Source organism: Neoarius graeffei, chromosome 12 (genome assembly GCF_027579695.1).
Source record: "Neoarius graeffei isolate fNeoGra1 chromosome 12, fNeoGra1.pri, whole genome shotgun sequence".
NCBI lineage: Eukaryota > Metazoa > Chordata > Actinopteri > Siluriformes > Ariidae > Neoarius > Neoarius graeffei.
Window position 1 is genome coordinate 52,478,263 of NC_083580.1, and position 21,113 is coordinate 52,499,375.

A 21,113-nucleotide genomic window follows, 5' to 3' on the forward strand; every position below is an offset into this window, starting at 1 on the left:
GGCCTTGTGCAAAATTACCCTTCTGGATGAGTGTGTAAAGGGACATACTTTCATATAAAAAAAAAAAAAAGAAATTCGTCCAGAATATGCCCTTTAATATTGGTTTTTGAACCTTAATGTTAAAATTAAATGTAAACTTCTTCAGATTAGTCACCCTATACTCAAAATGTAGTGTTTTAAAAGATTCTCATCTGATTCTGTTTATATACTCTAGGTTTGGTTTAAAATTTTGGACAAAAAGTTAGGGGTTGGGCTTGCATATGTGTAAGGTTTATCACTTTATTTGGCTCTACCATTGGACGATAAACTTTTACCATAGGATGATTTAATGGTCTAATTACAGTTCCTGTGTGCTAAGCTAGTTGATATGTAGATGAAGGAAGTGAACAGCCATGAGAAGTGGCCTTGTTTTTAAGCCACAGCGAATATTTTATTGTCGCACAATTCTTGGGTTTCACGTGACGTCACATCCGCTTCATTAGTTATTCAAAACTTTAGCTGGTGCTGTACCAAAGCTCAGTTGACAAAGAGTTTATACGGAGAAGGTGCATTGCTCGCATGAAAAATGCCTTACGCTTCCGTTGGTTTAGGTTGTTCGAATTGATCAAACCATGAAACTGGTAAAAGTTTCTTCAGGGTTCCACGTGAACTAATAAAAACGGGTGAACGAACACAGGATTTTACAAAAAGGCGTTGAGAAAGGTGGCTTTTGAAGCTCTCACTGAAATCGAAGGGAGCCAAGTTGAAGCATGCTCGAGTTTAGAGTGATCACTTGGTGAAAGGTTTGTATCCCTCTCAGCTGTCCTTAGTGTTTTCTTGCTATTTGTCGTAATTTTATAGTCCTTTTTTTGGGGGGGGGTCACGAAACGCTAAAGTCCCCAGCTGTTTCTTTGTTTGCTCCTCACTCAATGGCCGCCATATTGAAAACAACGCATGTTGGGGGCGTCGTGGCTCAGGTGGATAAGGCGCCATACCATAGATCCGGGGACCCAGGTTCGATTCCGACCCGAGGTCATTTCCCGATCCCTTCCCATCTCTCTCTCCCACTCATTTCCTGTCTCTACACTGTCCTATCCAATAAAGGTGAAAAAAGCCCAAAAAATATCTTTAAAAAAAAAAAAGAAAACAACGCATGTCTCGCTTTCTTTAACAGCGTGTCCTAGTGGTCTTTTCAACGAGTCTTTCAGCAAGTGGACACGATCAAAACAACCACGAATAATAAAGTCCATATGCATGAAGGTCGTGACAAGATTCTTCCCCAGCCATACAGTTACAGTATGCCGTGATCACTTCTCCGTCTTGTTTAACTAAGATCCAGGTCTTTAAAGGGGTTTCTGATAATCTTTGTGAATGATTTACCTGAGAGATAAGAGCCAACACAAGTCAGAATCAAGCCAACTGTTTGTTTACACTTCAACTTGCAGCGCTTCGTTGTAAAGACGCGAACGAAAAACTTTTTAAAAAAAAAAAAACTTATACTGACAGACAATCCAGGATTCATTCGGCAGCGACTTGATACCGAGGTCTTTTACCCAGCCACATACAAAACAGTTGTAAGCCTCCATACTCTTCCACGCTTTCATCTGTTTTGCGGTGTAGAAGGACGTCTGCAACACCAGACAGTTCGAGATGTCGGGGAACTCGACTGAAGGGTAGTTTTCAAGATCGTATGACAAATCCTTCTTTCCCAGACTGTAGGGGTCGATTCCATTGCACATAGCAATCTTCTGAATATATCTAAAGCGAGCAGTGGCTTCTAGATTACGAACATACTCTGATAAGTTATCACTAGTTGTTTGCACTACGGCAGCCATTTTGGTTTGCTAAACCACCAGCTGTTTTACCGGAAGTGAAATCGCTAAGAAAAGTCACGTGACTGAAACCCAAGAATTCCGCGTCTATTAGAGTGAAAGCCGTTTCTTTAGGACAACTGCAAAAGTGTAGCCTGGCAAGCCAGACTAAATGTGAATATTTAGTCTGGCCTCGATCCGTAGACATTTCCGAAGGGTGGGGGTGGGAACAACCCGCTGTCTTTCAAACGGTCTCTGTGCGTATAGGCCAACGCTCTGACCAATCAGCGCAACAGTGACTGTGACGTAGTCAGAGCGACAGAAAGCAGTGGGGGAGGCCTTGAAATAAATAATTTTTCAAAATGCGTATTAATTAATAAACAGATTCTAGATATTAAGAAGTTTGGAGATAATGACCACAAGTTTGGAGTCTGTACCACATACACTCATTTTTTTTTCCTAAGTGTTTTTCAAGGGTTTGCTTAAACTGTTTTTGAGAGTTTTTATTTAGTGGTGTTTGGTGAAATAATTTCCCTTAAATTTAAAATAACGGGAAAATAAGAAACAATCAAAAAGTAATGCTTCAAAGCTGTTTATTAATTCTTCGTACTGCACAAACTAGCCCCATCCTTTTGGCTACGAGCGGAGCCAGCTGGTAGATCAGACTTTTGCCATAGCCGGTCGGCAAAACAGCGAAAACGTCCTTCTTGAAAAGGAATGAGCGGAGAGCCTCTTCCTGCTCATGTTTCAACGAAAACTCCAAGTCTAATTCTTCTAAAACTGATTCCAAAGCGGAGTCAAACGCGCGCTGTTCTCTAGCCGTAGCCATCTTTCCTGTTGCGCTTTCTCCAGCGTCGCGCAGCTTTGTCGTCACTCCTGCAAAAGCCCGCCCAAAGAATCCAAACAAAAACCTTGCGTTGTGATTGGCGGGCACGATTTGATGCCCGGGGTGTTTTTGTTTATATGGTGCGAGGCTAGACCCACTCGCTAGGCAAAAAATATTTTTGGCCACTCGGCGGGTGGGTCTAGTTTACTAGGCTAGCAAAAGTGTGATTCTATAAATTAGCTTATTTGCAAATGCAGAAAGCAAAGATCATGTGTAATTGTATAAAAATTAAGCTCACTGTGTGTCACTTTGTATGGAGCGTATACATAAACTGGACTCTGGATCCTATAATCTCTGAATCAGAGATGCCTCTTATTTTATTACCGGTACATTTAACAGCTCTAACCTTTTAAAAGTTGTACCTTTTACATGTTCATGTTGGTATTGTGTTTGGTATGTTATAAAACTGCTACATTTTGTTTACTTTTGTCTCAGATCATTAACGGCCTTCGCCGATTTGAGATTGAATATCAGGGGGATCCAGAACTTCAGCCGATAAGGAGCTACGAAAATGCTTTTCTGGTGCGGCTGCTCTTCCAGCTCTCCTCCATCATCAATGAGCGGGTACGCAATGCAATAACTGAGCTGGTGCGTGTCTGTAGTGTGTGCAGTACCCGGTCAGCCCGCCGCACAGCTTACGGCGATCATAATTAAAATTCACAATCAAAAAGTAACCGCTGCATGTGAACTGAGTGTATAATGCTAATGTGACCAGTTATCCATAAATATCCATCATTTTCAATACACTGTTTCTGTTTACGAATATAGGCTCATGAGGTTACAGTGTAGACCCTACATCTTTCCTGACCTGGCCTCCCTCCATTGGCTCCCAATTCAGAATTGAATTCAAAGGGGGTTTTTTTTGGGGGGGGGTTTAAAGCTCTACATGATACTGCACCTAGCTACATCTCTGATTTTCTTTGCCCCCTTTCCACCGCCAGTACCTTAAAGCAGATACGTAGAACCTTTATTTTAAAATCAATTTCTGAGCAGATAGTATCTCCATCCTTGACTCTTGTATGCTGCATAAATGGGAATTATATATATATATATATATATATATATATATATATATATATATATATATAAAATTCCCATTTATGCAGCATACAAGAGTCAAGGATGCAATGCAAGGGCGAGATGGCAGCGATATCCAGTTTAGAAATCAGGCTGCTGGTCCACTCATTCACTTTTCTTCATACTGAGTACTCCGCCATTACTGCTCGGCTCAGGCAATTACTAAAACCTGGGACGGAACAGGATATCACCAGTTTTAGCGACGACTGCAGGGAGGTCACTACCCGAGCGATATGTTCCGTCATGTCACGTCCGGGTTTTAGCAACAACCCTCGGCTCACTCCGGGAGGACTGGTGCAACTGAACTCGCTTTCCTTTAAAAAAAAAAAAAAAACTTTCTTTTCCTTTAATTGTTGGTACTGCACCCTCTTTCAACACGGGCTTATAGCCAACGCTCTTCAACAGATCAGAGGTTTCGTACGAGTCTTCAGTAAAATGTGCAGAGCAGAGACCACTTCGTCGGCGCCCGATGTGCCCGTGAACTTCTCGCAAAACGCATCCAAATCTTTGCAGTTTGAACATTCTTGGGCCATGAATGCAACGTAAATCCACCTTCTGTCGTGTTGCTGCCCCCGTCAGCAACACATCTACGTGGCATGGCGATAAATTAGCTCAAAATGGAGGATCGGAGTTGCAGTCAGCTCTGTGCTTTAGTATAGCGGAAATGGTGATGAGACCGATAGACTTCCTGCTGTGACGTTACGGACGTCAAGGTCATTCCCTCAGACCGCTACTTATATAAATTACTTTAATCGTAAAAATTACTATATTAGATTTATTGTTAATGTTTAAAACTATTCCTGTGCCATTCTTGAGGTCTCAAGGCATTTATAAACGAAAGTAAAGCCATGGTTCTGCGTATATGCTTTAAGATCTTCTGATCAGCAGCTTTTAACCAATCCACATTATCAGGATTCAAAGGTGGCCGGGACTTTCCTGTTCCTGCTCCAAGATTGTGGAATAGTTTCGCATTGTTTATAAAGTCATCCCTGACACCAGACATTTTTAAATTCAATTTGAAAACATATTTGTCCTTGTAAGTTCCCAATCATCCAGATATTTTTTTGTCTTTTTTTTTGCTTTGTCTATTGTTTTACTTTAATCTATCTAATTCCTTAATTTGTGTATAATCTTATACTGATGTTTTACTGTGCAGTACTTTGGTTGACACTTGCTGTCTGTCTTAAATGGTGTTTATAGCAACAAAGCTTGACTTGACTTATGTCATTTGATCCGTAGTTTGGAGGCCACATGGAGGCGCTGTGCTCACGGCAGGACTTCCTGGGCTACGTGAGTCGACACTACCTGAGCGTGTCACCAGCGTCTGGGCAGCAATGGAGGAGTCCGGCTCTGCGTCAAACGAGAGGGCGAGTGCAGCGGCCACGGCTCAGCCTGCGAGCTCTAGCCAGCTACCGTACGCTGTTCACATTGCTGCTGCTCTACCTGGTGTTCGCTCTGTTCTCATTTGGCCTGCTGTCCAGCACCGCGCTCATTCTCATCATCAGCCTCGTGTATGAACTGCTCCTGCTCCTCCTCGCTGATAAACTCAAAACTCACTGACTCATCAATGGAGGCTTTGTATTTATGAAAAAAACTCCCTCTGATACTATGCTGATTTAAACAGTGAGCGATTGAACACTGACCGTGCTATGCTTTGCACAAGCTTTTACAGCAGTTCCGCCTGCAACGTCCACATTTTCCCCTTTATCCCAAATGTCTCCTGTGACTACTTTGAGCGCTCCCAGAAGCCACGCTTAGAGGCGTGGTTTCACCTAATTAAGGTCGCACCTGATTGGTTCCTGTTTAAAAAGGAACAGGTTGAGAGATCCTGGCGCGTGTCTTCCGTTTTTTTTTTCCCTTTTATTATGGCTTTATTTGGTATCTTTTTGATTTTTGTATATATTTTCAGTACACTATTATTGCATGCCTGCACTGTTTGACACTGCTGATTACTGACGAACCTGTTATGTGTGTGTGTGTGTATATATATATATATATATATATATATATATATATATATATATATATATATATATATATAGTTTTCTTTTTTTGCAGCTTTCCAAATTTTCCCGACTAGGGGACTCACAAAATTTTCCAACATCCATATTCACAGCAACAAACAAAAAAGTGTGCACAAACAAAAATGATTTCCCCAGCTAACTAAACAACAAAGGCCCTAATTACACTCAACCCTAATCTTCATGCAGTTACCAGCGAGGGGTATTTATGCACTAATTCCAGCGGAGCGTAGGCCGCGACTGATAATCAGCAACGACCTGCAGCTCAGCGGAAGTGCTCCCGAGCAGAACTACTACTCGCGTTCACCACAACACTACAAAAAATAATAATAATAACCCCATCGTGTCTCAAAGGAAACACGACGCTATACCTACTCAGGAAAACCACCTTAAAGGAACAGTCCACCGTACTTCCATAATGAAATATGCTCTTATCTGAATTGAGACGAGCTGCTCCGTACCTCTCCGAGCTTTGCGCGACCTCCCAGTCAGTCAGACGCGCTGTCACTCCTGTTAGCAATGTAGCTAGGCTCAGCATGGCCAATGGTATTTTTTGGAGCTGTAGTTAGATGCGACCAAACTCTTCCGCGTTTTTCCTGTTTACATAGGTTTATATGACCAGTGATATGAAACAAGTTCAGTTACACAAATTGAAACGTAGCGATTTTCTATGCTATGGAAAGTCCGCACTATAATGACAGGCGTACTAACACCTTCTGCGTGCTTCAGCAGCGCATTGCTATCTGAGCTCCGTATCAATGCGCTGCCGAAGCGCGCAGAAGGTGTTAGTACGCCTGTCATTATAGTGCAGACTTTCCATAGCATAGAAAATCGCTACGCTTCAATTTGTGTAACTGAACTTGTTTCATATCACTGGTCATATAAACCTATGTAAACAGGAAAAACGCGGAAGAGTTTGGTCGCATCTAACTACAGCCCCAAAAAATACCGTTGGCCATACTGAGCCTAGCTACATTGCTAACAGGAGTGACAGCGCGTCTGACTGCGTCTGACTGACTGGGAGGTCGCGCAAAGCTCGGAGAGGTACGGAGCAGCTCGTCTCAATTCAGATAAGAGCATATTTCATTATGGAAGTACGGTGGACTGTTCCTTTAACCTCCTAAGGCCCAAGCTGTTTTTTTACATGCATTTTTTTTTTATTTCTCTTTGCTATTTGGGCTTATTAGAACCTGATTAGAATAAAAACTAAGCATCATCTTTTGATAAGATGTACTTTTAGAGAAAAAGTATTGTCCACATATGTGGATTCTTGTTCCGAATTTCCATAAAGTGCTGTCCACGCATGTGACCGCTAAGCCCTAGGAGGTTAAATTTGTGCACAACTTACTTATCCAGGCTCCAATGATAAACCACAAAATGCTGCAGAGAAACCGACATCCTCCCACAAAAGATCATTCAAAAGCAATCTTATAAATTACCAATCGCAAATGGACGAGCCCCCATTTTGTTACGATTTGGCTCCAGATCGTAACAAGACACGGGACACAAAATTGCCAAAATAATTAAAGAATTTACTTAAAAAAAAAAAAAAAACTATATACAACATATATACATAACAGGTTCGTCAGTAATCAGTAGTGTCAAACAGTGCAGGCATGCAATAATAGTGTACTGAAAATATATACAAAAATCAAAAAGATACCAAACAAAGCCATAATAAAAGAAAGAAAACGGAAGACGCGCGCCAGGATCTCTCAACCTGTTCCTTTTTAAACAGGAACCAATCAGGTGCGACCTTAATTAGGTGAAACCACGCCTCTAAGCGCGGCTTCTGGGAGCGCTCAAAGTCGTCACACTCCAGTCAGCAAGGACCATGTTTGTGGTGTCTGAGGTTTACTACTTTGGGACTATGATGCTAATGTAGCTAACAAGTAATGAGTGTGATGGATTTAATGTGCCATGATGATAAAGAAAGAGTCTTTTACTTGTTCGCTACATTAGCCTGATGACATTTTGTGTGAAGGGACATTTATATGGATAAGCATCTGTCAGTGTGGACATAAAGTATGCCAGCCACCTTTACTACATTTACATAATGACCGCTTGAAAAGAGTAATATCATAAACAATCAGCCTTTTTGTGTAATAATGCACAAACACACACATTTAGAGTCGAAATGAAAGTGATTTTAATAAAAATCTTTATCTTTTGGTTAATGCCTGTTGGGTCTTTTTTTAAATTCATTCAGTTGCATAGTGACTCTGCATATTGGATGTAATTTGCTTTTATTTAATCGTTGTGCGCTGTTTAGCCTCTGTACTGATTATACAGCAGAATTTAGCAGAACTGTGTCTCGCTGTCTGCTTCATGGGATCAGCACATTCTGCAGGTCTACAGGAATTATTGTTGGGCATTTAAACACCCTGCTGAATTTATATTTCAGCCTATTCAACCTTTATTACTATTCAACCTTTATATGCTCCCACTTGGGCAAATTATCAAGAACAATTCAATTTTGTATCACTGCTATGCAGATGACACCCAAATTTATCTTGCTCTATCACCTAATGATTATGCCCCCCTTGAATGTCTCTACCAGTGTATCGATCAAATCAACAACTGGATGTCACAAAATTTTCTTCAGCTGAACACAGATAAAACAGAAGTAATTCTATTTGGGAAAAAGATGAAAGACTCAGGATTACCACTATTCTTGACGCAAAGGGGATTAAAACAAAAGAAATGGTTAAAAATCTTGGTGTTTTCATTGACAGTGAGCTAAACTTTGACAGTCACATGAAAGCAATCACTAAAACAGCATTTTATCACCTAAAAACATTTCCAAACTAAGAGGACTTGTCAAAAAATGATCTGGAAAAACTAATACATGCCTTCATCTCTAGTAGGGTTGATTACTGCAATGGCCTTTTCACAGGCCTGCCAAAAACCATCAAACGACTTCAGCTGGTTCAAATGCAGCGGCGAGGGTTCTCACACGAACAAAAAGAACAGAGCACATTACTCCAATTCTAAGGTCCCTTCACTGGCTTCCAGTAAGCTACAGAATTGACTTTAAAGCATTGCTGCTGGTGTACAAATCTCTAAATGGTACAGGGCCCAATTACCTCTCTGATATGTTGCAGCGGCCGAACCCAATCAGATCTACCAGATTGCGGCAACAAAATTTACTGTTAAAACCTGTTGTTAAAACAAAGTGTGGTGAAGCAGCTTTTAGCTACTATGCAGTCCAGCTATGGAACCAACTGCCAGAGGACATCAAAAATGCTCCTGCTGTTGGCAGCTTCAAATCTAGACTAAAGACCAAGCTGTTTTCAGATGCTTTCTGCTAAATTATTAATATTGCCATCTCTACATGTTTTAAACTCTATTTTTACAGTCTCTCCATGTTTTAAATTTTACTTAACTTTTATTCTATTTTATTCTGCTGTTTTTTTTAATTGAACTTCTCATTTTATTTCTACTATTGTTTAATTCTTATTTTTCTTCCCCATTTATTTTGTCATTTTATTTTCTATTGTTTACTGTTTTGCTTTAAAGCACATTGAACTGCCACTGTGTATGAAATGTGCTATATAAATAAACTTGCCTTGCCTTGGAAAACTACTATAACCTTGGTGTAGTTCTGGAAAGAAAGTTCCCCTTGTTGGTCCGTATTGCTAACATCAAGACAACGCACACATTTGTCTCCACAGGGGCCACTTGGGTTCTTGTTCAGTTGTGCGTCGTCTCATGTGGTCTGGGAGATTGCAGGAAACACACTACATCCCTTGGCCTTTTCACTCAACTCTGTCCAGTGAGGAGGAACTGAATCATGTCCATCTCCTCCCTTCTGGATTTTTTTTTATTCTGCTGATCCACAATGCACCTGTAAGACTTGTTTTCTCCTCAAGTTATTTCATGCCACACCATTGCTGCATTCCTTCCACTGGCTTTCAATAGCTGCTGCATCAGATTTAAAACTGCAGAGCTAAAATCAGACCAGCCCCCACACGCCTGAGGCGGTTCTCACACTACACTCTGCACCACACTTCCTTTAAAGGAGATACGCAGAACCTTTATTTTTAAATACATTTCTGAGCAGATAGTATCTCCATCCTTGACTCTTGTATGCTGCATAAATGGGAATTAAAATATATATTTTTGAGAATTAAAATCAACCGCAAAGTTGGTATTCAAGCTGCCCCGCTGAGCCAGCCAGCCCCGAGTGTGTGACATCACAGCGGTAACCGGTTTTAAGGCCGAGGCCTTTTACAGCTATAGACCAAAGTCATATAAATAAAAATTTATGGTGAAAGTAAGAAATACCGTTACCGACTCGCTCAACTAAGACTACGTTCAGACTGCACCCTGAAACGACCCATATCCGATTTTTTTGCCCATATGCGACCTGTATCCGATTTGTTAGTGACAATCTGAACGACACAGATCTGATTTTTTCACATGCGACCCAGGCCGCTTGGATATGTGGTCCTAAATCCGATGCATATCCGATATTTTCACATGCGACTGCAGTCTGACCAGACAGGTCGCATTCATGTGACCTACACGTCATCAACAAGAGACAAACGTCACTATTCTGCGTTGGCTAATCCCGCCTCTTTGGTGGAAAACAACATTTATACAGTTTTCAGAATTTAAATAGACTTTTATAGAATTGATCAAGCTAATGGTGGATTTGGTAGGGACCTGGATGTTGATCTGTTAGCCTGATTAAATAAAACAGTTTCTATAACTGATTTATAACTTAAACCATCCTGTATTACAAGATTATAAGATTGTTCTGGAAATTTCCAGTAATTTGACACCTTCGGTCTCATTAGTCTGCTGTTAATCAGATTATTGTGCGAGTTCCGCCGCCGCCACAAAAACCACATCGCCAGGTCTCGCCTCATCTCCATCGCAAACTGCACTGGTGTTTCTGCACCTTGAGCCAGCGCTGAGAGAAGTTGCAGAATTCAGCTGGCTATAAACAATCTAAATAAATATTTATAAAAATGTAGAAAAAGTTTATTAATATGACGAAATAAATATGTGCAAATGATTAAGCCTGAATTAAGAGTTTGGTAATACAGCGGCCGTATCCCAAATGACTGCCTACTGAAGCTCGAGTGCACTATATAGAGTTTAAAAATCCATTACTTCCTAGTAACATGTAGTGCACTTATATAGAAATTAGAGAGACATTTAGGAGTCAACCCTCGTTACCAGGCTACACGTTTTCATTTCAGTTCAGAAACAAAAACACACACGAGACCTCACACTTTAACACTAACCAGATAATTAAACAAACAAACAAAAAAGAAATCATTAAACATGAAGAGTGCGCTTTTTTTTTGTTTACGTATTACGTAGATGTGCTTATTACGTGTCAATTTGCGCATGCGGGACACTTTTGGGTCGTTTTCCGTTCATATTGGAGATCGCATACAAGTCTCATATAATTGGTAATGTGAACGGCCTAACAAAAAAATCGGATTTCACAACAAATCGGATGAGAGTCGTTTTATGTTGCAGTCTGAACGTAGTGCAAGACTGATTTGACTTTACTGACTGTGGGTTGACTCTCATTAAAACAGGATAGGCGTTCTAACTTATGCAGCATACATGTACATGCATACATTTTCACTGATAAAACGTAAAAGGCTAATTAAATAATCAGATGAACTGAGACAATCACATTCTGAAGCAAATTAAATAATCTTATACCGCTAACTTAAACACACAATACAAGTTACATGTATTAATCTAAATGCAGGTAAACAACAGGTTGTTTTTGTTGTTTTTTTATCCAAATGAGAGTCGGAGCTTACCCGCCTGTGTTCTCACGTCTTGAAGGCCGATCTTGTGACCAATTGTTTTGAAACAATCTGACTTTCAGTTGTTCGTTCAGTTCTCCGTTCATTCGCTTCTTCCATGTAAGGGCAAGATGGCAGCGATATCCAGTGGAGAAATCAGACGGCTGATCCACTAATTTTCTCCATACTGACTACTCTGCCATTACTGCTCGGATCAGGCAATTACTAAAACCCGGGACGGAACCGGACGTCACTCACCGGTTTTGGCAACAACCGCGGGGCGGTCACTGCCTGAGCGATATGTCCCATCCCGTTCTTTACCAACAACCCTCAGCTCACACTCCAGGAGAACTGGTGCAACTGAACTCATCTCATCTCATTATCTCTAGCCGCTTTATCCTTCTACAGGGTCGCAGGCAAGCTGGAGCCTATCCCAGCTGACTACGGGCGAAAGGCGAGGTACACCCTGGACAAGTCGCCAGGTCATCACAGGGCTGACACATAGACACAGACAACCATACACACTCACATTCACACCTACGGTCAATTTAGAGTCACCAGTTAACCTAACCTGCATGTCTTTGGACTGTGGGGGAAACCGGAGCACCCGGAGGAAACCCAGGCGGACACGGGGAGAACATGCAAGCTCCACACAGAAAGGCCCTCGCCAGCCCCGGGGCTCGAACCCAGGACCTTCTTGCTGTGAGGCGACAGCGCTAACCACTACACCACCGTGCCGCCCCGCAACTGAACTCACTTTAAAAAATAAAATAAATACTTTCCTTTTCTTGTTTTCTTTTCCTTTAATTGTCGGTACTGCACCCTCTTTCAATACGGGCTTATAGCCAACGCTCTTCAACAGATCAGAGGTTTCGTAGGAGTCTTCAGTAAAATGTGCAGAGCAGAGGAGAGACCACTTCATCGGTGCCCAGTGTGCCCGTGAACTTCTCGCAAAACGCGTCCAAATCTTTGGAGTTTGAACATTCTTGGGCCATGAATACAACGTAAATCCACCTTGTGTCATGTTGCTGCACCCGCCAGCAACACATCTACGTGGCATGGCGATAAATTAGCTCAAAATGGAGGATCGGAGTTGCAGTCAGCTCTGTGCTTTAGTATAGTGGAAATGGCGATGAGACCGATAGACTTCCTGCTGTGACGTTACGGACGTCAAGGTCATTCACTCAGACCGCTACTGATATAAATTACTTTAATCGTAAAAATTACTATATTAGATTTATTGTTAATGTTTAAAACTATTCCTGTGCCATTCTTGAGGTCTCAAGGCATTTATAAACGAAAGTAAAGCCATGGCTCTGCGTATACGCTTTAAGCTGATAGCACAGCGAGACTGGACCCACCATGCTTCAAGGTAGAAGGAAGTCATGCATCAAGATTCTTGGCAGCTAGATGGTGGAACGAACATTCTGTAGCTGTCTGAACTGCTGAGTCACTAGCCGTCTTCAAGTGAAGACTAAAGAACTACATTTTTGCTAAGCATTTAAATTAAAAACCCCAACGTATACTGTTTTTCCCGCTGTATTAACTGTACTAATTCCTCTCTGACAGGGTTTTACTGTGATAGTATTTTTAGACCCTGGCCTATTTGCACTCGGATGAGGGTGTGTTTTTGATAGAGACAAACAAAGCACTTCTTTAATTCCCTTTGGATAAAGGTGTATGCTAAATGTTATAAATGTAAAAGCAATTTTTTTCAACAGCGTTTCAGTTATGAAGGCGAGTCAAATGAAAAGCTGAAGACAAAAGACGTAAAAGTAGCTGACGAAATTCAGCTACTGGAAAAAGGAGACTTGTTTTTCTTCTTTTTCTCAGCCTTTGTGTGGGGAAATAAGGTACGCATGCATTTCTGATGTACAGACTGGGATTATGTAGTGAATACTTTCCCCCATCTTTAATATATCTTAGAAATTATTTTGAACGTTACAGGACACACTTTGCCCTTGTTGCAGATATTTCAGCTTTGAATTTCTGTATTCAAAGCTGGAGACCACCTCAGTGTTGGTAACTACAGACCTATCAGCATCTTACCGGTGATATCCAAGGTAATGGAGCGTCATGTGCACCTTGCGATGTACGAGTATTTCAACCGGCATGGGCTGTTATTCAAATATCAATCTGGGTTCAGGCCTCCATTCTTGTGAAACAACTTTGATTGATCTTGTTAATCACTTGCTGATGAACATGGACAACGGTATTATGACTGGACTGACGCTAATTGATTATAGGAAAGCGTTTGATCTGGTTGACCATGATGTCCTACTAAAAAAGCTGGAGGTGTACGGATTCTCGGCTGCATCAGTGCATTGGTTTAAGTCGTACTTAGAGGGGTGACGACAGAAAGTCTGTGTCCAAGGCAAGCTATCAAGTTCTTTGCCAGTAACATTGGGCATACCCCAGGGGTCGATACTAGGACCACTTCTGTTCATAGTTTTCATCAACGATCTTCCACTACATGCGATGACGACCAGTATGTACATATATGCTGATGATGCCACACAATTCGCAGCAGGTCACAGTGTCGATGAAATCAAATCATCCCTGGAAGGAGATCTTGCTCTTGTCAAGAAGTGGGCAGATAACAACAAAATGGCGCTAAACGCGGATAAGACCAAGAGTATGCTAGTTTGCAGCAGGCCAAAACACCGAAAACTGGATAGTAACAATATTTCCCTACAAGTTTCAATTGGAGGTAGTCCAATTGAAACTGTCAAAAGCACTAAGCTACTTGGCCTTTACCTCGACGATGCATTATCATGGTCCATACATGTCAAAAAGACAAGCGCTAAAGTTTCAAAGCGACTGGGCTTGCTGATGAGGACTAGAAAGTTTTTGACAAGGCAAGCGCAACTAGCATACTTCAATGCAGTTATACAACCGGTAATGGACTATGGGGCAACCGTTTGGGGAGATTCATCAGCAGCAAATGGAAACATCATGTTACTCTTGCAGAAACGTGTTATAATGGATGCCAATTGGGATGTGCACTTGAAAGAGCTATTTAAGAAACTGAACATTATTCCTTTTCAGGAGAGAGTAAAACGAGTGAAAGCAAAGCTGGTGTTTAAAGCTTTAAATGGGCAGTGTCCCTCTTACATGAGAGATAAATTTAAGCTCTTTTACCAAATTCATACAAAGGAAACCCGAAATTCGGCACTCAATTTGATTCTTCCAAAGGATTTGGTCAGCGAACTTTTGCATTTAGCTCTGCTAAAACCTGGAACAGTCTTCCCCATGATCTTAAATTATGCAAATCGCTCGATGCATTTTGCAGAAGATTAACTAGTTTTAGTATTTCAGAAAATTAGTATTTTATAACTCTACTTATATTTATACAGGTAGTCGTCGACTTACGACTGCGTTTGGTTACGACTGACCGGTCGTAAACCGATCTGGTTGTAAGTCGGCCTATGTTAAATGAATGTAAGTATATTGTGATGTGTAATGATATTGTAATCATCTTAAAGTCTTATTTTATCAACATTTTCTTATTTCATTACCGTGGCTCATTATTTGGTTTAAGTCAAACACTGCATACTACACTGCGTACAGTACAATTCGTTTAATATGTGCAAAACAAAAAATACGAAATACAGGTGTGAAAAATAGAAAACATTTTAGTTTGAAACATACCAAAACACAAATGTAAAACATGGCAAAATACAAAACTTAGTGACCGCTGGCATCACTGGTGCTTGGCTGTGGGTCGTCTATGTCATCATCAGCTGTTGCAGCGCTCGGGCTGGCGGGAGGATTTGCTCGTTTCATAAACCAGGAGCTGGGGCAGAAACTGTATGACGGAGTGCGCGAGAGAGACTGCGCATGTCCCTGGAGCTGGGGCAGAAACTGTTGTACGCGGCAAGAGGCGCTACTGGGAGCTGGGGCGGAAACTGTCGTACGCTCAGCGAGCTCAGCTGGGAAACACTTGCCAGTCATAACCAGACGGTCATAAAGTCGATCGGTCGTAAGTCGCATAGGTCGTAAGTCGACGACTACCTGTACTCTAGTTAGGTTTTTTGTACTTTCTTTTAGTTTGTTTGGTTTATTTAGATTTTGATGAGGGCCGTGTGTAGATTATCTTTAGATATTAAGTGTTACCCTCAATAAATAAAGAGAAAAAAAATATATATATATAAATTAGATTTGGCGGCACGGTGGTGTAGTGGTTAGCGCTGTCGCCTCACAGCAAGAAGGTCTGGGTTCGAGCCCCGTGGCCGGCGAGGGCCTTTCTGTGTGGAGTTTGCATGTTCTCCCCGTGTCCGCGTGGGTTTCCTCCGGGTGCTCCGGTTTCCCCCACAGTCCAAAGACATGCAGGTTAGGTTAACTGGTGACTCTAAATTGACCGTAGGTGTGAATGTGAGTGTGAATGGTTGTCTGTGTCTATGTGTCAGTCCTGTGATGACCTGGCGACTTGTCCAGGGTGTACCCCGCCTTTCGCCCGTAGTCAGCTGGGATAGGCTCCAGCTTGCCTGCGACCCTGTAGAACAGGATAAAGCGGCTAGAGATGATGAGATGAGAGAAATTAGATTTCATTCTCATGTTGTGTTATAAAACAAGATCTTCATTGACCTGGAGTGTTTTTAAACTAGACCAGTTTGGCATTTAAAAAAAGAGTCACCTTGTCATTAACTGCCGTATCTGCTGCTCCTCCTCTACTGAAAATGTTTACGGAATGAGCAGGGGCAGCGAGATCTGTGCCCCAAAGAATTTCCATTACCACTTGTTGCAGTTCCCATTTGTCACCACTAGGCGTAATAACAACTATACAACTCAATTTGCACAACATTTAGAAAAGCAAGCAAAATAAATGGAACATCAGCTTACACCTGTCATAGTGACTTTTTTTAAAAAGTGTCGGTCATTAAAATAGAGCTCATTAGCATTTCAACAACATTTAAAATGTGTTGAATAATGAGGACTTCATGAAGATTCACAATTGTTGAACAGCTCCATACAGTGCCTTGCAAAAGTATTCAACCCCCTTTGGTGTTTGTCCTGTTTTGTTGCATTACAGGATGGAATTAAAATTGATTTTTCAGGGGTTAGCACCATTTGATTTACACAACATGCCTACAACTTTAAAGGTGCACATTTTTTTTTTATCGTGACACAAACAATAATTGAGATGAAAAAACAGAAATCTGGAGTGTGCATAGGTATTCACCCCCAAAGTCAATACTTTATAGACCCACCTTTTGCTACAATTACAGCTGCAAGTCTCTTGGGGTATGTCTCTATTAGCTTAGCATATCTAGCCACTGGGATTTTTGCCCCTTCCTAAAGGCAAAACTGCTCCAATTCCTTCAAGTTTGATGGGTTGTGTTGGTGTACAGCAATCTTCAAGTTATGCCACAGATTCTCAATTGGATTGAGGTCTGGGCTTTGATTAGGCCATTCCAAGACATTTAAATGCTTCCCTTTAAACCACTCCAGTGTAGCTTTAGCAGTATGTTTAGGGTCATTTTCCTGCTGGACCATGACCCTTCGTCCCAATCTCAAACCTCTGGCCAACTCAAACAGGTTTTCCACCGGAATTGCCCTGTATTTAGTGCCATCCATCTTTCCTTCAGTCCTGACCAGTTTTCCTGTCCCTGCAGACGAAAAACATCCCCACAGCATGACGCAGCCACCACCATGTTTCACTGTAGGAATGGTGTTCTCAGGGTGATGGGTTTACAGCACACATGGCATTTCCCATGATGGCCAAAAAGTTCAAATTTTGTCTCATTTGACCAGAGAATCTTCTTCCATGTGTTTGGGGAGTCTGCCACATGCTGCTGATCCAAACATCCAAATGTGATTTTTTTTTTTTAAGCAATTACTTTTTTCTGGCCACTCTTCCATAAAGCCCCACTCTGTAAAGTGTACGGCTTAAAGTGGTCCTATGGATAGATACTCCCATCTCTGCTGTGGACCTTTGCAGTTCCTTCAGTGTTATCTTTGGTGTCTTTGTTGCATCTCTGATTAATTTCCTCCTTGCCTGGTCTGGGAGTTTCGGTGGGCAGCCTTCTCTTGTCAGGTTTGTAGTGGTGCCATATTCTTTCCATTTTGCTATAATGGATTTAATGGTGCTCCGTAGAATATTAAAAGTTTGGGATATTTTTTATAACCCAACCCTGATCTATACTTCTCCACAACTTTGTCTCTGACCTGTTTGGAGGCTCCTTGGTTTTCATGTTGCTTGTTTAGTAGTGTAGCAGAGTCAGGGTCCTTCCAGAACAGGTTGATTTATACAGACATCGTGTGACAGATCATATGACACTTTGATTGCACACAGATGGATCTTAATCAACTAATTATGTGACTTATGAAGTGAATTGGTTGGACCAGCTCTCATTTAGGGGTTTCATACGAAAGGGGGTGAATACTTATGCACACTCCAGATTTCTGTTTTTTCATCTTAATTATTGTTTGTGTCACAATAAAACAATAATGTGCGCCTTTAAAATGGTAGGCATGTTGTGTAAATCAAATGGTGCTAACCCTCCAAAAATCCATTTTAATTCCAGCTTGTAATGTGACAAAACAGGACAAACACCAAGGGGGATGAATACTTTTGCAAGGCACTGTACACAGACAGGATTTCCCCATAGATGCTTACAGTAACCATGTAAAACGGTCATGTCAGATATGGTCTCCCTTTGTTTCTCTGGGAAATGGTGTGGGCAAATCATGTTTCTCCACAGACAACTACAAAGAATGTGACCCCGTATTTCACACAATTCCCACATTTTACTGATTCACCATGAGAACGTACTTAATCAGGATTTTTCCAGTGTTTTGTATATCTTTCTTCATATTAATTTATCCATGTTCTGCGCTGTCCAACCAAGACTTTGTATCCGTACAACAGATGTCCTATAGAAATATTTTCATCCAGTTCAACTTCCAACACCTCCTTCTTTTGGCTGCTCCCGTTAGGGGTCACCACACATTTGTTCTACATATTTGATTTGGCATAGGTTTTACACCAGATGCCCTTCCTGACACAACCTTCCTCAGTCTATCCAGGCTTGGGACTAGCAATAAGTATGCACTGACTTGTACAACCCCAGGGGCTGGGTATTTTACCTTATCTTTGAACTGTAAGGGAAACCGGAGCACTTGGATGAAACCCACGCAGACACGAAAAGAACATGCAAACTCCACACAGAAAGGCCCCCGTCAGCTATGGGGTTTGAACCAAGAGCCTTCTTGTTGTGAGGCGACAGTGCTAACCACTGCAACACCATGCCGCCCCAGTTCAACTCCCAACATATGAGGTGGTATTTATTTGTTTTATCTGTAACTGCTTATCCTGTGGGGGGTCAAGCTGGAGCCTATCCCAGCTGACCTTGGGCAAGAGGCAGGGTACACCCTGGACAAGTTGCCAGCTCATCGCAGGGCTGACACACACATAGACACAAACAACCATTCACACTCACAGTCAATTTAGAGCCAGTAATTAACCTAACCTGCATGTCTTTGGACTGGGGGAGGAAACCCACGCAGACACGGGGCGAACATGCAAACTCCACACAGAAAGGCCCTCATCGGCCATCGGATTTGAACCTAGAGCCTTATTGTTGTGAGGCGACAGGGCTAACCACTGCAACACTATGCTGCCCCAGTTCAACTCCCAACATATGAGGTGGTATTTGTTTGTTTTATCTGTAACTGCTTATCCTGTGGGGGGTCGTGGGGGGGTCGAGCTGGAGCCTAGCCCAGCTGACCTTGGGCGAGAGGCAGGGTACACCCTGGACAAGTCGCCAGCTCATCGCAGGGCTGACACACACATAGAAACACAAACAACCATTCACACTCACGGTCAATTTTGACCTAACCTGCATGTCTTTGGACTGTGGAAGGAAACCCACACGGATACGGGGCGAACATGCAAACTCCACACAGACAGGCCCTTGTCGGCCATGGGGTTTGAACCTAGAGCCTTCTTGTTGTGAGGCGACAGAGTTAACCACTGCAACACCATGCTGCCCCAGTTCAACTCCCAACATATGAGGTGGTATTTGTAAATGTTTTAAATGTAAGATTTAGACTAATTGTATTTCATAAAAATAAGAGAAAGTGCGGCGTGAATGAGAAGTATATTAGAGTGGTGCAAGACATGTATGAGAACAGTGAAACAGCAGTGAGGTGTGCAGTTGGAACAACTGAATGGTTCAAGGTGAAGGTGGGACTCCATCAAGGATCTGCTTTGAGTCCTTTTTTGTTTGCCATAGTGATGGATAGCTTGATGGACAAAGTGAGGCAAGAGTCACCATGGAACATGATGTTTGCGGATGATATTGTGATATGTGGTGAAAGTAGAAAGGAGGTTGAGTTGGGTTTGGAGAGATGGAGGTACAGTATGCATTGGAATGAAGAGGAATGAAGGTGAGCAGTAGCAAAACAGAATAAATGTGCGTCAATGAGAATGGGGATGAGAGTGTAGTGAAGATGCAAGGAGTAGACGTAAAGAAAGTTGGTGAATTCAAGTACCTGGGGTCAACTGTGCAGGAAAATGGGAGCTGCAATAGTGAGGTGAGAAAGAGAGTGCAGGCAGGGTGGAGCAGTTGGAGAAGGATTTCAGGAGTCGTTTGTGATAGGAAATTCCCAGCAAAAGTGAAAGGTAAGATGTATAAGACAGTAGTGAGACCAGCTGTGATGTATGGATTGGAGACCGTACCCTTAACGAAGAGACAGGAGGCAAAGTTGGAGGTGGTGGTGTTGAGGATGTTAAGGTTTGCGATGGGAGGTTGGACAGGATAAGGAACGAGCACATCAGAGGGACAGCACATGTGGAGAGCTTGGGCATTAAGCTAAGAGAGATGAGGCTGAGATGGTATGGGCACATCCTGAGAAGAGATGCAGAGCATGTGGGAAGGAGAATGTTGAGGATGGAGCTGCCGGGCAAACGAAAACGAGGAAGGCCAAAGAGGAGATACATGGATGTGGTGAGAGAGGACATGAAAGTGGCAGGTGTGGTAGAGAAGGATGCAGAAGGCAGGGAGCAATGAAGATGAAAGATCCGCTGTGGCGACCCCTAATCGGGAGCAGCCAAAAGAAGAAGAAGAAAGAAATGTATTTTACAATAAAATACCCACCATAGGGTGGCACGGTGGTGTAGTGGTTAGCGCTGTCGCCTCACTGCAAGAAGGTCCGGGTTCGAGCCCTGTGGCTGGCGAGGGCCTTTCTGTGTGGAGTTTGCATGTTCTCCCCGTGTCTGTGTGGGTTTCCTCCGGGTGCTCCGGTTTCCCCTACAGTCCAAAGACATGCAGGTTAGGTTAACTGGTGACTCTAAATTGACCGTAGGTGTGAATGTGAGTGTGAATGGTTGTCTGTGTCTATGTGTCAGCCCTGTGATGACCTGGCGACTTGTCCAGGGTGTACCCCGCCTTTCGCCCGTAGTCAGCTGGGATAGGCTCCAGCTTGCCTGCAACCCTGTAGAACAGGATAAAGCGGCTAGAGATGATGAGATGAGATGAGATACCCAGCATAGAAAAGCGTTCCTCATTCAGCAGGACATTTGCAGAATGGCTATTTCAGCAAGGTCAAAATGCAACAC

General features: G+C 42.3%; 1 protein-coding gene across 3 annotated transcripts in view; it reads left to right on the forward strand.

Moving 5' to 3' along the window:
- Window positions 1–5,520, forward strand: part of smpd4 (sphingomyelin phosphodiesterase 4) — a 99,638-nt gene extending 94,118 nt beyond the window's left edge. For all 3 annotated transcript variants that reach the window (XM_060935986.1, XM_060935985.1, XM_060935987.1), the window contains 2 exons: window positions 3,112–3,240; window positions 4,993–5,520. In XM_060935986.1, coding sequence (XP_060791969.1) covers window positions 3,112–3,240; window positions 4,993–5,313 — 450 coding nt within the window. In that variant the 3' untranslated portion in view covers window positions 5,314–5,520. The remainder of the gene's footprint in view (window positions 1–3,111; window positions 3,241–4,992) is intronic.
- The last annotated feature ends 15,593 nt before the right edge of the window (window positions 5,521–21,113 follow it).